This window comes from Euphorbia lathyris, chromosome 2, assembly GCF_963576675.1.
Source record: "Euphorbia lathyris chromosome 2, ddEupLath1.1, whole genome shotgun sequence".
Lineage (NCBI taxonomy): Eukaryota > Viridiplantae > Streptophyta > Magnoliopsida > Malpighiales > Euphorbiaceae > Euphorbia > Euphorbia lathyris.
Window position 1 is genome coordinate 37,633,427 of NC_088911.1, and position 18,514 is coordinate 37,651,940.

Below are 18,514 nucleotides of genomic sequence, written 5' to 3' on the forward strand. Positions count from 1 at the left end.
GAATTAAAGTTCCTTAGAATATCATTAACGCTTTGGTTTTTTTATTTTTAGGCTGACAACGGTCGTTTTGAGGCGTTAAGTGGACACCGGTGTTAAAAAGTGTAAAGTTCAGTGGCCATACTGTGAAGAATTAAAGTTCAATGACCATAATGTTAAATGGATAAAGTTCAGTGGCCATGGGTGTAATTTACCCCTATTTATTTAGCTTTCTGTATGTGGTGGCATTATAAATTTATGCGTCTTTATTGGGATTAAACCTTTATTTGGGGCTTAAATTATAAATTATTATAAAGTTGGGTTGGGTTGAAATTTATTTTCAAGGAATGGGCTGTTTTTGAACTATGGTTAACAAATATAACCATTCCGGCGTCAGGTACGCCGGAATGGTTACTGTTACTGTTTGCACAACTTGTGCAAAGTAAGTTAGTAACAATTCCGACGTTAGGTACGCCGGAATGGTCACTGTTTTAATGGGTAGTGACTTCACGCCACTACCCAAACAAATATATATTAATATTTTGAATTATTAATATATTTTTTTTATTTTTTTAATTTATTATATTATAAAAATAAAATTACATATAAATTATAATGATTTGGATTAAATTTATACTTTATAAAATTTTGATTAAAATTTAAATTTAACCATGCTTGGAAACGTTAGGATTAAGTTTGCACAATTTCATATGTTAAGGTTAAATCTGTATTTCGCTTGAAGTGTTAAGGAAGTGCAAATTTAGCCATAATAATTTATAAAACATAAATTTAATCTATATGTGATTATTAATATGGCAGTCAAGAGCAATATAGCCATAATTGAAATTGTCTAAAATATTTTACTCTATTACTAATATGTGATAAGATACAAAAATACCCATAATGTCTAAAATGGTGCAATTTTACCCCTAACATTGGCAGTTACAAAAAAATGTACGAAACTGCTTCAATTTATTGACAAACTGGTTTAGAATGACCGATGTGGCTAAATAACAGTCAACCAAATATTTTCAAATTTTCAGTAGCGTATGGTTAAAATTAATCTTGTTTGGAAACGTTAATGTTAAATTTGCACAATTTCATACGTTAATCTGCACTTCGCTTGAAACGTTAAGGTTAAATATTTAATGTATTATTAACAAAAAATATGTAATGTAGTACACAGTAAAATATTTTAGACAATTTAAACAAAACTGTGATTAATTTATATGTAGCAAGTTTATTTTTTTTAAAATTGTCTATAATATTTTACTGTGTTATTAATATAGTTACAGAAAAAATATATAAAACTGGTTCAATTTATCGACAAACTAATTTAGAAAGTTCAATGTAGCTAAATAACAGTTAAACAAGTCTTTTCAAATTTTCGGTAGTATGTGGTTAAAATTGATTTTGATTGAAAATTATACAAATACAACGGTATAATTTATTTTTATAAAATAATAAATAAATTTATTTTTATATTTATTTTATTTCTATTATTATAAAATAATAAATTTATTTATTTTTATAAAATAATAATAAATTTTTTTTTATATAATTGTTACCCCACTTATTTGGCAGGAATCCCAAATGATGGGATTTCTGCCATTAACGTAAAAAAAACATTAAAAAAATAATAAGTTTAACCCTGGTTGGGAAACAGCCTCTTTCAAAGAAAAATTTCCCAACCAGGTCTTATAAGGTAATTTTTTTATAAAAATTACCTTAAACTAAGGTTTAATCCTCTTTATTTCTACTAACAATTTAAACAAGTTATTGGAAAGTTGTAAGTTACAATGACAAGTCATTTTAAATAAAGTTAAGGTGATAGAAAATTTGTTTTATACTTTGGGATCCATGGTTGATTATAGTTTTTTATCATTTCATTCCTCAATATCCATTTACCAATTTTCATTTGTTATTTTGCAAAAAAAAAAAAAAAAAAAAAAAAGTAGTACTTCATAAAAATAATCTTGTTATCTAGTTACAAGTAATTTCCACTCAAACTATCTATAGTAATTACAGGAAAAATAAATAAATTCCGCACGTCCAAATGTATTTCTACTAAAATATTAGTTGATTTTTATAATTTTAACTTTTTTTTTTCTATACATTTTGTTCGTTACAATTATTTTCTATAGATTTATACACTATAAGCGCAACTTTGAATATTTAATATTCCAAATTAAAAAGTCACTTATTTTGCTAAAAGTTAAACTCAAATAAAAGGCTAACTCATTTGACATGACCGAATTAAGACCAATTACTCTTTGTAATGTATAAAATCATTTCGTAAGTGCTGGCAAACAAGCTGAAGCCTTTTCTTTCTTCTATTATTTCTGAATCACAATCAATTTTTGTTAAGGGAAGGTCGATCACAATCAACTTTTGTAATGTCCTGTATAAAATCCTTTCTAAAGTGCTGGCAAACAGACTGAAGCCTCTTCTTTCTTCTATTATTTCTGAATCACAATCAACTTTTGTTAAGGGAAGGTCGATACAAGACAATGTTCTGATTGCTTTCGAATTGATCCACAACATTAACAACAATTGTGCAAGGAAAATGGATAATGTTGCTCCAAAGGTTGATATGAGCAAAGCCTACGACAGAGTGGATTGGAATTACCTAAAAGCTGTGATGCTTCGACTAGGGTTTGACAGTAGGTGGGTGAGATTAATAGTGATGTGTGCGTCCTTCGTCGAGTATACAATCAAAATAAATGATAATCTGTTTGGTCCTGTCACTCCAAAGAGAGGCCTGAGACAAGGGGACCCCCTATCCCCGTACCTCTTTCTTTTTTGTGTGGAGGGGCTGACTGCGTTATTAAAGAAGGCAGAGAATAGGGGCATTATCCATGTCTATCAGGTTAGTAGAGGAGCTCCTTCTGTGTCACACCTTTTATTCGCTGATGACGCCTTCTTATTCTGTAAAGCCTCTATCTCGGAGGCGAGGTCATTAAAGGAGTTATTTCACACTTATGAAAATGCGTCTAGACAAGCTATTAATTTTGATAAATTAGGTATTATGTTTAATCGGAATGTCGCATCAGAGTTGGTCCATGGGATTTCGAGTATTTTGGGGGTGTGTAAACCATTTAACACTAGCAGGTATTTGGGCTTACCGTCGTTGGTAGGGAAATCGAAGAAAGCTATTTTTGCCTATTTTAGAGATATGATGTGACACCGATTACAAAGATGGCGCGGGAGAGACATATCGAAAGCGGGTAAGGCCACTCTTATCAGGGCAGCTGGTCAGGCTATCCCTATCTATTTTATGAGTGTCTTTCTGTTGCCAGTGTCAATTACCGAGGAATTACAGAGGATGCTGAACTCCTTCTGGTAGAGTAATAAGAAGTCGGGAGGTAGAAGTCTTAATTGGATGGCTTAGGATCGCTTGTGTGCCCCCAAAACTATTTGGAGGTCTCAGTTTTTGAAATTTCACCGCTTTTAATCTGGCTATGCTTGGTAAACAGGGATGGTGCCTGTTCTCTAACTCTTTGTCACTTGTTAGCGGAATTTACAAAGCTAAATACTACCCTAGAGGGGATTTCCTATGAGCCGACTTAGGACACTCACCCAGTTTTATTTGACGAAGTATATGAAGTTCGAAGCTTGTAATTAAAAGAGGTGTTAGATGGAAAATTGGCGATGGGACCCAAGTCAGTGTGTGGAACAGCAGATGGTTGAGAGACGATGGACACGGGCAAATACAGACTCCGTCGATCCCTGGCCTTGAAAATTTGAAGGTATGTGATCTCTTTATTCCTAACTCTCGGGATTGGGATGTCGAACTTCTGGAGGAACTGTTTGGTGCCAGAGACATTCATGAAATGAATAAATTACCTCCTAGGCTGGTTAATCAGACGAACAGTATCGTGTGGCAGGCTCATCCCTAATGGAGATATACAGTTAAAAGTGCCTATCACTTAGCCGTGAGCATAGAAGGAGGGGAGCGTCATCATGTTGAGGGCGAATGGAAATCACTATGGTCTGCCAATGTGCCTCATATATAAGGTGAAATATTTTGTGTGGCAATTAGTCAAAGGTTGCCTACCTACCAGGGTAATTCTCTAGAAGAGAGGATTACCGATTACCACAAACTGTGTAGTGTGTAACGACCCGTGGGAGGATGAGTGGCATCTATTACTGGAATATAGAGTTGCCAAGTTAGTGTGGCAGATAGCTGGTTGGTTGGAGCTGATCACGACAACGGCAAACATCGCGTCTAACATATCTAATTGGTTTTGCAGGTTAGTCAAGAATTTTCATGCAGAAACTATCGAAAGCGTCCTTGTGAGGCTTTGGTCGATGTGGCGTGCTAGAAACAGAAAATTGTGGGATTAAGTAGTCACGTCTCCGGAGCAGGCCTCATCTGACGCAGATAATCTGAGGAGGGTCTAGTTACGGGCCTAGAAAATTAGACGACAGACAACTCGTCTACTAGGCGATGAACAGACCTGTACAACGTGGCACAAACCTGAGCTCGGTCGAGTTTCCTGCTGTACTGATGCAACTTCGTTCGAAGGCATTGACACTACTGGTATTGCGGCAGCGATTCGGGATGCAAATGGTAGTTTTGTGTGTGGGCGTAGCGAATTGAAGAATTGTGCCCCTCTAGTCAAAGAACAAGAAGTCGTTGCACTGTTAACAGATTTGTAATGGCTGGACAGTCAAAAGTATCAGAGTGTAACCTTTGGAACAGACGTTAAACTGGTAGTTGATGCAATCAATTCAGACACGGCGGACAAATCCGAGTTCGGGGACTTAGTTGCACAGTGTCGGGATCTGCTAGCTAAAAACGACTCTTACTTAGTCATTTGGATAAGACAACAAGTTAACGGGCTGTCTCATGAATTGGCACGGACAGCATGTTTCACCACTTGTCCCACATTCTTTTATTTTTTATCGAGTTTCATTTCTACTGATTGTTACATTATTGCTGTTTAACGGTTCATTAATTTATTCGTTCATTATTTGTTTTAAAAAAACCTAATAAGACAATAATTATCCGTAAAATTATAAGAATTATCTTTTTTTTTTGTTAGATTTAATCCTAAATCCCAACGGAGAACGATGAACCCAAACCCTCGAGCGGCGCATGTTTAGTGTCACATATCTCACCCTTCTTATCTAATTTATCTTAGGTTTATATTTATCCAATATTTTCTTTTTTGGGATAAGAGAAAAAATGTACTTAGGGTCTCTTTATTTTACCTGTTTGGTATATGCTCTTATTGACAAGTAGGAAATATTACTTGATTTTTCTATTAAAAACAGCTATTTCGAATCTTTACCAAACATTCTTTTGTCTCATGTTTAGACTTAAAGGGTAAAAAGCAGTTCTGAAAAATGGAAACAAATTGACACTTAATTCTGATAGGAAAAAAATGAATTTTATCCTTTGAGGTGTAAAATCAATTGAATTTATTAAAAATTACGAGAGTTTGAAGATTAGAAATTATAAACATGAGCTGTAATGACCAAATGAATTTAGTCACATTCACCGTTAGATCTAGGTTTATTAAATATAAACTTTAGAATGCTTTGAATCTCCACCATATGATTCTAATAAACCTAGATCTAACGATGAATGATTAAATACCACCTGATCATTAAGGTCTATGTGATCAAAGTCACTATTATTCATAGTGAAAAACATAACTGACTTAATGTAACAATTGACTCTATTTAACAATGTTAAACTCTCAATTAGATTTTAACGGTTAGAGTAAAATTAAACTTTTAATCATTAAGTCTATTTTAATCAGTTTGAGGTTGGTAAAACATTTCTTAAGTGGTTCATCTTCTAATTAAAGTGATCTAGTATATTGTGATTTAAACTCGAAATCTTTAATCTAAACGACTTGAAACTTTTATCAATTGGACTTATCTTAATTGATAGTAAAACTGAACTTTCTAAACAAACATTTGCTATGTTTCTCCTTTCAAAAAAACATTAGTTATGTTTTCAAGCTTTATCCTAAAACGATGTAGTTCTGGAAATTCTAAACCTATACTTTTTCTTCTCTGTTTCCTTTCAATCAATGTTATAAAGCTCGGACCAGATTAATCGGTTCGACCAGTCGAAATGGAAACCGGCTAGATTTCCGATTCATTGAATCCTTAACAAAACAGACAGACTTGGGGTTGAACCGGGACTCGGCAGTCGGGTTTGTTGTAACCCCGGATTTTAATTATTGGTCTATTTTTCTATTAAATGAATTTAAAAATAGTTTTTAAATCTTTAACGATAAATAAAAGAATAAAACTCATCGAGGTCTGTAGTTTAGCGTGATCTTGAGAGGAGTGGGTAAACCTACTATTATCTAGAATTTTGTAACCAAAAAAACAAAAACTAAGCAGAACAACAGTAATAAATTAAAGAAATAAGACATTACAGAACCCTAAAAAACCAATTTGGGAAAAATTCAGTCGATTCATTCTCAATAGGATCCCGACGCCGTGACCTCCTCCTGCACCTTCCACTTGTGGCGCCCGTCGCTGTCGACGTTGTCCTCGCCATCGCCTTCCCTTGGCCGTCGCCTTCGACTTGCAGGTATGATTTGTTTACAAAAACAGTAACTTAAGAGAATGCTTATTATATTTTGTTGTGAGGCAATATTCCCAATTCCTCTTTCTGTGCCTTGCCATTGCACTTGATTTCCTTGGATGTGCGGCAATAGAAGGTTGTGCGGTAAATTAATAGAATATAATCTTCTTTTTCCTTGAACTCTTATGATTTTCGCACTCTGGTTTCCTTTTTCTTGTGTTAATGGTTGTGTGAACTTGGTTAGATTTGTGAGATTCTGTTTGGTTTATTTTTCTCCGGAAAATTATTAGTTGGAACGATGTTAATCGGAGCTACTTTTTTATGTCAATTTTAGGGAAGCTGTTTAATCTAATTGAGTGTGATGCTGATCATCTAATCATCTCTGCATCATTGCATAATAGGAAGCTGAAAAAGGATTTACTATTCAAAATAGGTACTTTACTGTTCATTTAACATATATGACTGAAGCGCCATAATTAGTTATGAGTTAGCGTCCCCAATAAATTGACTGAAAGGCATGGATCAGAAAGTGTCATTGTAAAGGAAGAACTCAAGATTCTGTCAGTCACAGCCAGTAGTATTCATGTGTGTTGTATAGCTAATAGTTACAAATAAAAATCTCAGGGTTTGCAACTTTTGCCTGCTAGTATGTATCAAACATGAGAGTTCTGAAAACATCTAGGTAAGACTTAAAGAGTGTTTGTGAATTAGATTATCGAGGATTAGCTATTCCTTCTGCTCCCCAATGGTGAACTTGTATGAACTTATACTATCAAAACACAGGCAACTAGAGAAAGTGTGGAGAATGTCAAGTACTGTAGAGATTTAGTTGTTCTTTTGAGTCCTTTTTGTTCTATTGTCATGTTGGGCTCCCTTTGTTTTTACATCAGTATGATTATATCTTCGGTACTACAAATGGCAAGTGTTCTAGGGACGCTGAATATGGAAAGCTTCTATGATTAAAACATGTCCACGGGTTCGAGTCTTAGGAGCGGCCTCTTGCCAAAAAAAATTGGCAAGGGAAGGCTTGCCCCCAGTACACGGACCCCTCCCCGGACCCTCGCTTAGCGGGGACGCGTAATGCACCGGGCCGCCCTTTAGATATTTTCATGCCATATCATGGATCTTTGTGTGTAATTTTCAATTTCTAATAATCAATACACTAATAAGAGTAAACCTGGAAACCTAAATGTATAGGTGAATAATGTTTCTTGATGCAATTTTCTCATGTTTCAAACAGCAAAGCAATTTTGCAGAGGGTGCGTCTTATTCCTTTGATGGCTTTGGTTGTTATCTGTGGCCAACCATGCAGTGGGAAGTCCACGGCTGCAGTTTGCTTAGCAGAAGCTCTTAAGGAATCAGAATCAAAATTGACAGTTAGGATCATAAGCGAAGGTTCTCTCCATCTTGATCGTAATCAGAGTTATGCTAATATGACTGTAGAGAAAAATTTAAGAGGCGTGCTTAGGTCTGAGGTTGATAGATCAGTATCAAAAGACAATATAATCATAGTAGATTCTTTGAACAGTATCAAGGGATACAGGTATGAACTATGGTGTCTGGCTCGTGCTGCAGGAATAAGATATTGTGTTCTATTCTGTGATGTGGAAGAAACTCAATGTCAAAAATGGAATGAACAGCGCAGTGAGAAGGGAGAAGCCACATATGAAAATACCATATTTGCAGATTTGGTCAGAAGGTTTGAGAGACCAGATAGAAGAAATCGATGGGATTCTCCATTGTTTGAATTATGGCCGTCTAAAGAAGGAATTCAGAAATCTTCTGCTGCCATTACAGAGGCTGTTTCTTACTTGACTAAGAAAGTGGATTCTACATCTCGAGATGTTAAAATTTTGCAGCCAACAATTGCTACACAGAGCACACGGTTTTCAGATGCAAATTCTCTGTATGAGTTAGATAGGGCAACACAAGAGGTGATCAACATAATTGTGGAAGCACAATCTCAGGCTGTTGGAGGTCCTCTTAATGGCATTTGTATTGGTCAGGATTTACCAACTCTCAACACTTCAAGATCAGTTGGGTTGCCAGAACTTCGGAGACTAAGACGAACTTTCATGAAGTTGACAGGGCAGACAAGTTTAAGTGGACGACCCCCACCTTCTGATTCAGAAAGTGCGAAAAGGATGTTTGTGGATTACTTGAACAGGGAATTGGGATGATATGATATTGTATTGTAACGATTCAATCCTGAGAGGGTGGCATAGGGTTATAAGGCCTGGCTATAGAGCAGCTTTAAAGGATCGTATGGGGCAGGAATGAATTAAATATGGGGTTAGAAATGGAGAGAAGCGATATGTAAATGTATTTTAAAGCTGTGAAACTTAAAGAATGAGATTTGGGTCAAAGCAGATAATAGCTACATGGTATTGGATTGGAAGAGGAGACTGGTACGTTTTCTTACTATCAAGTCTTAGTGATTTTTGAGTTAATGCATTGGGACAAACAATTGTATTTTATAGGATTGGTTACCATATGTTGGGTAAGGAAATGAATATTGTTGTACTTGATTTTCGTTGAGGGCTTTAATAATGGTAGGTAGATGGAAATTTTCTGAATTGATGGTCCCTAATGAGCAAGTGCGCTACTCCTGTCCATGACAAGTAGTTGATTGCCTTAAAAAGGCTAACATCCCATTTGCTTTCTTGTATTTCTTATGAAAACACTTTATTAATTTATAGATTCAGGGGTTATTTGTTTACTGTTTGTTTGTTTGTTGTTTTTTTTCATAGTATATGTTAATTGATTTTCTTTGAAAATAGTTTTAAATATTGTTTTTTCTTTATCTTAAAGAAACATTTATATTCTAATTATATTTTACTGTAATTATGAAAAGGAGCACTAAATGGAAATTTAGTTGATTTTGCTCATAACACAACTAAATTACTTGCTTATTAAATAATTAATGTAATCAGTCATTATAGTGATGGTATAAATATAAATAGGGTAGACAAATAATTAGTCTCTTTATTTTTATTTATTACATTAGTTAATTTTTATGCTTTTAGAAATAATTATATAAATAATTATATAGTTGTATCTTTTGGGGGTGTTACTTTGGTTTAAAAATTACCTGGGATAGAGGTTATCTCTGGATCCTCATCGAGCTTGATTCTGATGTGGTGATCGGTCTCGGGAATGGTGACTCTCAATCATCCCTTCTCATGGCTTATTTACAAAGAGCAATAAAAATCATAAAAACTACAACTAACATAAAGAAAATATAAATTATATATTTCTCTTATGTCAAATCTAGTTGAAAAATTGCCGCAATCTATCATTAATTATTTAGGCTTTTGTAACTACGCAGATATATAATCGAACAAAGTATAAATAAAATAAGTATAGTTAATAAATGTGGATCTTCGCGATAATGTTTTAGGTAGGGATTTTTTCCGTTTTGTTTAGTTGTTGTTTTTTAGATGCTCTGTTGTTAATTTTTTTATTTTGCTTTTAATAATATTGGGTATCACCCAGCTTTTATTCAAAAAATAAATGTGGATCTAGTGGAAAAAGAAATTAAAAAAGATAAATAGATTTTAAACTAATTAAAATTGCAAGTAAAAAAATGTAAATGCCAAGTTAAAACTAAATCTAAATCTAAAAGGAGCGGCTTGTTTCTTCAAGAAATTAGTTAGTTAGAAGACTATAAAGGTTGAGCTTTGAGAGAAGGGGAAAGCCTCTGTCTAGCTAGAAACTTTCAAGAGAGAAACTTACAGTTTATTATTATTATTAGGGTAAAGTTCAAATAAAACCCCTGTGGTTTCATTAATTTTCAGATAAAGGACTATGATTTACTTTTTATCAAAATAAGGATTGAGGTTTCAAACTTGGATTAATGCTATTAAAACCATCTTTAACGATCTGAAAATGAAAATTTTTAAGAATTAAAGTTGTTCAATGTCATATTTTCTATGGAACTGCATTTTTGATTTTTGAAAATCATCTTTTTTCGAACTTTCTCTCTCGAAACATTAACTTTCTCTCTCTTTACCAAACATCATCTAAACAATCTCAAAATAAAAAAGTTGAAGAATTAAAGTTGCTTAAAATATTAGTAGTTCTTAAAATATGTCATTTTTGAAGTCGTCAAAAGTGATTTTAATAATATCAATCGAAAAAGTCCTTATTTTGTTAAAGTTAAAAACCTCAATCATCGTTTTGACAAAAAGTAAACCACAGTCTTTTATCTGAAAATTAGTGAAACCACAGGAGTTTTATTTGAACTTTACCTTTATTTTTTTTTGGTAAGAAGGGAAGAAAAAAAAAATAAACAAACAAAAACCTAACCCGGGATCAGTCTAGGAAGACTGACCCCAATCCTATCCTCAAGAAGAGAAGGTAACAGAAAAGAAGGAGGAACGGAAAGGGTAGAAACACCTAACATCCCCCCATACCCAGCAGCTGCCAAGCGATCCGCCACGCGGTTTTGCTCCCTATAAATATGGGAGAAGGTAAGAGAATCGAAGGCATATTTAAACTTTACCTTTATTATTATTAATATTATTGTTATTCTCTCAAAAAAGAAATATTATTTATTATTATTATAATAGAAACTTGCAGCATAAAAATACATTTCAATTCAACATTAAATCATAGCATGTCGCCATACATATATAATATATTTAAATTCATTGGTAAACGGCAGTTCGCCAATTGCCTTCAATTGGTTAGCTAGCAAATCATTAAATCAAAAGAATAGTCTTTATTAAATCATTTAGCCTTAATAACCCCTGCCCCCCTTTAAATTTATTAACTTTTTTCTACAGGTACTCTGAACTTTTTAAATAACTCATCACACATTTATAGTTGGTTTTAAAAACCTATCACATATTTATAATTAACATTAAAAACCTATCACACACTTAAAGTCGGCTCATTCAGATCTCTTGCACATAAAATTGTTGGTCTGTCATCTCTGACATGATATACAGAACGAACTAATACGCTTTTCCCTTTTCTATAGCAAGCATATCGATCTCGTCTGTCAAATATCACATACTTAAAGTCGGCTCATTCAGATCTCTTGCACATAAAATTGTTGATATGTCATCTCTGACATGTGAGATGATATACAGAACGAACTAATAAGCTTTTCCTTTTTCTATAGCAAACACATCGATCTCGTCTGTCAAAGATGACATATCAACGATTTTGTGTGCAAGAGGTCCGAATGAGCCAACTTTAGGTGTGTGATAGGTTTTTAAAACCAACTATAAGCGTGAGATAAGTTTTTAATGCCAACTATAAGTGTGTGATATGTTATTTAAAAAATTCAGAGTGGCAATAAACAAAACTTGCTAAATTTAAGGATGTAAATATACATTAAGCCAAATTGTAAATATTGCTGTTTGTTTTACCGGTTATTATTCGATAGCGTTTTGCGCTTAATCTAATTAAAATGTTGATTTGTATTCCTAACATATTATTTAAGGAAAAACTAAAAAATTGAGTCAAATGGGAGACTCATTTATGTATTTAGACCAATTATCCAATTTACTACATATCTAGACTATATTATTGTGACTTTCTCAAAATACTCAAGACCTTTCACCTTTCCCTTCCTATCTACAGTTTCCCCTCCTTTTTCTATTTATCTTTTCATCTTCTCCACTTTCTTTATATTGAACTCATCACCAAACATTTCTTCATCATCATGTCTGTCTCTTCTTCCTCTCTTTATCTTTTGATTCTTCCTGTTTTTAAAAAATTAAGTCACGATTCTTCATCTTCATGTTTCTTTTCATCTCTTGGTTTCTTTTTTCTTGTGTGAATCGAATGCATCGTTATTCTGCGTTTATCATATGGTTATTATTGATTTCAATGGTAAAAGACGAAAATAATGTAAGTATCTATTATTTCATCTTCATCTTTTTCCAGAAAATGACTTCGCCAGATGAGTTTTGCGAAGTCTGCAAAGAAAAAATAGGCTGAAAATGACGATTTTGCTTCGCAGAAAATGATTATGCGAAGTCTGCGAATAGAAAATCATCATTTTTAGCATGATTTTTTTTATCTTTGCAGACTTCGCATAATCGTTTTTTGCGAAGATAAAAAATCATGCTAAAATGATGATTTTCTCTTCGCAGACTTTGCATAATCGTTTTCTGCGAATTAAAATCGTCTTTTTTTTTGTTAAGTTTGTCTTCGCAAGCTTGCTAACACGACTTAATTATTGTGAAGGTGGTTGAATACAAAACATCAAATTCAAGTATCTCTTTATCTTGAATACAAAATCATTAATCATAATAGGCAGTGTTCTGGGATGTAGGGGAGATGATGTTCTAGGATATAGGGAAAGAAAAGAAAAATAATCATTATCATCCCAAAAGGTCATCTATTCCGCCAATTTTTTTTTGCTTCTGTAAAGTCTGGAAGCACCCCGATTTTTCTTGCTTCTAGTTCCTTCTACTTCTGGGATTTAGGATTTAGGGTTTGAATTATTGTTGCAATCTTGTTGTAAATTTTGATAATGTTATGATTTTAATGTTAGAGTTATTGTTGCAATCTTGTTGTAAATTTTGATAATGTTATGATTTTAGTGTTAGAATTATTGTTGCAATCTTGTTGTTATGATTTGAATGTTATACACCACTTCGTATTTTTTACAATTTGCGAAGGCTGCGACAATAATACTGCTTAAGAACATGACTTTTTTACTTCGCATATTGCGAAATCTGCGAAGTAAAAGTCATTCTGTGAATTAGTATTGTCTTCGCAAGCAAATATGCGAAGTAAATTTCATATTCTTAAGCAGTACTATCTTCGCAGACTTCACAAATTGCGAAATATGCGAAGTAAATTTCATGTTCTTAAGCAATATTATTTTCGCAGACTTTGCAAATTGTGAAAAATGCGAAATCAGACGGAAGAGAGAAAGAAGAAAGAGTAAGAAATTTGTAAGTGTTATATATATATGAAGGGTATTTTGAGAAAGTTGTTAAGCCCAAAATATACCTAAAATATCATCAATAATTACATCAATATTGCTACGAATTTATGCTATTTATACCTATTTAGAATACTTTTACTCCCGAATATGTTTCTTTCTTGTAAGGTACATAAATATTTGGTAAAATCCAAATAGGAGTAAAAAGAGCTTAAAAATAGAAGAAAAGCCCTACAAAAGGAGTCAAAGACGACGAAAATTAATAACGCCAAGTCGAAGACATGAACAAGAGCTGAAAAACCGAAAAAGCTCCGTGCCGCGACCGCGGCCCCCCCTTTTCACAGTCGCGACACGCGTCCTTCAGCCTTTTTTCCCTTCGTCTGAAGTACAATTGTTGCTCCCCCATTCTCGGTAGAAAATTTAATAATTCTCGGTACGAGCAAGAGATTTCAGAAGCCTAGTTACACACTTTCGTTTTCGACGAGACGCGACGCGATCGTTCAAGTGGATAAAGACGTCCTTTCGCAGCGGACACAATCCTTCACAACGGACACGACACTTCAATCAAGACTCTTCAACATCTATAAATAAAGAGTTGATGGAGAATTGAAGAATAATAATGATATAGTGATATGTGTAGAAGAAAGAAATTAGTGTAGAATTTATGCAGAAATTCCGAATCAAGTGATTCAGAAGTTAGATTTAGATTCTGTAAAAAGCAATATGATGTACACACATTGTTTACAAATTAATAACAAATTCAGTAGCGTTTAGACATTGTTCCAGTTTAGTTTTCATTTTGGTAGTAGACCGACCCAGTCTCTATTACGAAGATTCAACGAGAAGATTGAGTAGAGGATTCGCCCCTGAGCCTGACAAACTCTAACGAAACCCAAGGAAAGGATTGACAACCCGTTCACTTGCACGCCGTCGAAGAATTCAATGCTCCATGTTCTCTGTAAACTTGTATCAATTTATATTTCATCTAATAAAGTCCGTTCTATTCGATAGATTCTTATGCAGCACTTTGGTAAATGAGCCGAAGTGGATTGATGCTGGTGTTTTCATTAAAACGTATTTAATTCAAATCTTTACAAGGAAACTTTGTTGAACACTTAGGCAAATTATCATCTCGAAAGAGTTTTAATTTGATTAAGGGCAACTATCCCGAAAGGGTTTTGTCGCGTTCAAAGCCAATTAATTAGAGGTTCCGTCATTTATTTCATCTTTATAATTCGTATAAAGTTTAAAGTTGTTTCTTTGCTTAATGCAAACAAATATACCTGTTTACTTTTCTAAAGTACTAAAACGTTCCTGTTTTGCAAACTCAATCTTAAATCAGATATTTTCTAACATCTTCATATTCTAATCTAATTCTCATTCTAGCTATTTCAAAACCAAAACCGATTAAACGATTTTCCATATTATAAACCTTTAAAGTAAATTTAACCGATTATAAATAAGTTTTGCTCAAAAAACGTTCCCTGTGGGATCGATATCTTTTATTACTACAAGCGTATACCGTGCACTTGCGGAAATCGCTCAACAAGTTTTTGGCGCCGTTGCCGGGGAATGCCAAAATTTTTGACAAAATTTTAAATTTTTCGTGTTTTATTACGAATCTAGGTTTATTCATACTTATTCAAACTTTTATATTTTTAATTATTTTCAATTACTAACATATTTATTTTTCAAATTCTGTTTTGTAGGTAGTTTCGGTTCGTGCGAAATTTCAAGTTCATGCGCAGTTCTCGAAGTTCGGGCACGTCACCAGATCCTATTGACCCAGAAATTGAAAGAACTCTTAAAAAGAACAAGAAAGAAAAGAAAAAGAAAAACCAAACCCCAATAAAAACTAAAATTACCAAGCCAGAAGTTATGGCCACACTTATGGATTACGCTAGGCCAGGAGTGGCCGGTGTAACCAACAGTATAGTTAGACCCCAAATTAATGCACATCATTTTGAAATTAAGCCTGCGTTGCTTAATATGTTGCAAAATAATGTAACGTTTTACGGGTTACCTAACGAAAATCCTAATACCCATTTGACAAATTTCTTAGAAATTTGTGACACTTTTAAAATTACTGATGTAACTGCAGAAGCAATCAAACTTCGCCTTTTTCCTTTTACTTTGAAGGATCGAGCCAAAGAATGGTTAACTTCTATGCCAGCCGCATCAATTGAGACTTGGGAACAATTAGCCCAAGCATTTTTATCAAAATTCTTCCCTTTAGCAAAAACCGCAAGAGTCATTAAAGAGTTAACATCTTTTTCTCAAAATGATAGTGAAACTCTTTATGAGGCTTGGGAACGTTTTAAAGAACTTCAACGTTTATGCCCACACCACCAATTGCCCGCTGAACTCTTAATGCAAACATTTTATAATGGACTAAATCCTACAACAAGGGGTTCATTGGACGCTATGTCTGGAGGGTTATTCATGAAGAAAACATCTGCCCAAGCAAGAGAACTTTTAGAGGAAATGACAATCAACAGCAGTATGTGGCCCGCGGAACGTGGACACGTACCATTGGCGAAACCATCATCCTCAACAACATCATCAGTTAAAGGTATAGTGAATCTTGATCCAGTAGCGATGTTGCAAGCCCAATTTTCTGCCTTGTCGCACAAAATTGATAGGTTTATGGCACCGTGTGATCCTAATGGTCAACCAATCCAAACAGATGTGGATTACGAAGGTATGAGTGAGATTGAACAGGTAAATTTTGTCCAAGGGCAAAACCAAACTAATAATCCTTATTCCAATACATATAATCCTGGATGGAGAAATCATCCTAACTTTAACTGGAGAGACAATAATAATGTTAATGCTAATCAAAATCGTACTACTAATTATCAAAATCAATCAAGAGATTCGATTAGCACTTTATCTTCTAAAATCGACAAATTCATTGATGCGATGAGCGGAAAAATAAGTAATCACGACGATGGTTTTAAACGGATCGAGAATAAATTCGATCAGCTTATTAAAAACCAATCATCTAGCATCCATAATTTGGAGATTCAAATTGGACAACTCGCTAAATCAATTCCATCCCGCAAAGAGGGAAGTCTTCCAAACCATACGGAAGAAAATCCGAAAGAGCATGTTAAGGCTATCACTCTTCGTTCAGGGAAAAATTACTTAGGCCCGGAAATGACCGGAAATTCGACTTTACCTGGAACTGATTTACCAAAGCCCAAAGAAGATACGTTAAATCAAAAAGATGCACCTATTGACTCTAGTACAAAAACTTTTGTACCCAAACCACCTTTTCCACACAAAGTCCGCAACAAGGACTATGATAAACAACTTTTAACATTTTTAGACAAACTTAAGAATTTGCATATTAATTTAACGTTTATGGATGCAATTACGCAAATTCCCAATTATGGTAAATTCCTCAAAGATTTAATTTCAAAGAAAATCAGTTGGGAAGGAATTTCATCCATTTCACTAACTGAAGATTGTAGTTCGATTGTGTCAAGCAATTTGCCCACAAAACTCAAGGATCCCGGATGTTTTACCATTCCGTGTAAATTGGGAGATATAGAATTCCCAAGTTGCCTTTGTGATTTAGGAGCAAGCATTAACTTGATGCCATTATCTATTTTTAATAAGTTAGGCTTAGAAGAAGATATCAAACGTACCAATATGGTTTTGCAATTAGCGGATCAAACCACTAAAAGACCATACGGTATAATAGAGGATGTTTTAGTTAAAGTTGACAAGTTTATTTTTCCTACCGATTTCGTTATTTTAGATTTTGCTTATGATGTAAATTGTCCGCTAATATTTGGTAGACCGATCATGAACACGGGACGTGCTCTAGTTGATGTGTCGGAAGGGAAAGTAGTTTTACGAATGGGAGATGATAAGATTGAGTTTGATATGAACCAAGCGATGAAATATCCTATGGAAGATTTCGCTTGTATGAAACTAGATTTAATTGAAGAATGTGTAAATGACATTGTTCAGAAAGAAGAAATAATAGAACCTATAATGAGTGAGGAACTAGAAGATAAGGACCCAGAACCTTTGATTCGTGAAGATGGACCAGTTCCGCCTTCGATTGTAGTTCCACCTAAATTAGAACTTAAAGAATTACCAAGTCATTTGAGGTACGCTTTCTTAGGCGAAGGCGATTCTCTACCTATTATTATCTCTAACAAACTAACACAAGTTCAAGAAGAGAAATTGAAAGAAGTTGTTAGAAATAGGATAGGAAGAATGGGTTGGCAAATTTCTGACTTAAAAGGTATTAATCCAAGTATTGTAATGCATAGAATTCACTTAGAAGAAGATAAGCCACCTAAAGCGGATAGGCAAAGACGCCTAAACCCGAACATGAAAGAAGTAGTAAAAAGTGAGATTACTAAACTTCTGGACAATGGAATCATCTACCCTATCTCGGATAGTGAATGGGTTAGTCCAATCCATTGTGTACCTAAAAAGGGAGGCATAACAGTTGTAAGGAATGAAGAAGGTGAATTAATACCTACACGAACCACCACTGGTTGGAGAGTTTGTATAGATTATAGAAATTTAAATAAAGCAACTAGGAAAGATCATTTTCCTCTTCCTTTCATTGATCAAATGATCGAAAGGATAACTGGTCATACTTTCTACTATTTTCTTGATGGTTACTCCGGATTCTTTCAAATATACATTTACCCGGATGACCAAGATAAAACAACCTTCACATGTCCTTACGGAACATTTGCATATAGAAGAATGCCCTTTGGTCTATGTAACGCACCTGCAATATTTCAACGTTGTATGACTGCGATTTTTAATGATTTCTTTGAAGATATCATGGAAGTTTTGATGGACGATTTTTCAGTTTATGGAGATTCTTTTGATTCATGCCTAGGAAACTTGGATAAAGTTTTGTTTAGGTGTGAAGAAACAAAGTTGGTATTAAACTGGGAAAAATGTCATTTCATGGTTGACGAAGGAATTGTTTTAGGTCACAAAATATCTGAAAAAGGATTAGAAGTAGATAGAGCAAAAACTTCAGTAATAGAAAAATTACCCCCTCCAACTACTGTTAAGGGAGTAAGATCATTTTTAGG

The 18,514-nt window shown here is 34.0% G+C and overlaps 1 protein-coding gene and 1 non-coding gene across 3 annotated transcripts; one reads left to right on the forward strand and one right to left on the reverse strand.

The window, feature by feature from the left end:
- Positions 1-6,358: 6,358 nt before the first annotated feature.
- On the forward strand, positions 6,359-9,248 carry LOC136217818 (protein KTI12 homolog). 2 transcript variants are annotated; one of them, XM_066004482.1, is made up of 3 exons: positions 6,359-6,535; positions 6,864-6,962; positions 7,770-9,248. In XM_066004482.1, the coding sequence occupies exon 3, from the start codon at positions 7,807-7,809 to the stop codon at positions 8,707-8,709; it is 903 nt and encodes a 300-aa protein (XP_065860554.1). In that variant the 5' UTR covers positions 6,359-6,535; positions 6,864-6,962; positions 7,770-7,806; the 3' UTR covers positions 8,710-9,248. The 2 variants fall into 2 exon arrangements, with proteins under 2 accessions (XP_065860554.1, XP_065860555.1); XM_066004483.1 differs by lacking the exon at positions 6,864-6,962 and having other exon boundaries at positions 6,370-6,535.
- Positions 9,249-15,683: 6,435 nt separating this feature from the next.
- On the reverse strand, positions 15,684-15,790 carry LOC136221033 (small nucleolar RNA R71). The gene has a single exon (XR_010684825.1). It is a non-coding gene; the product is annotated as a small nucleolar RNA R71 (small nucleolar RNA).
- Between the last annotated feature and the right edge of the window lie 2,724 nt (positions 15,791-18,514).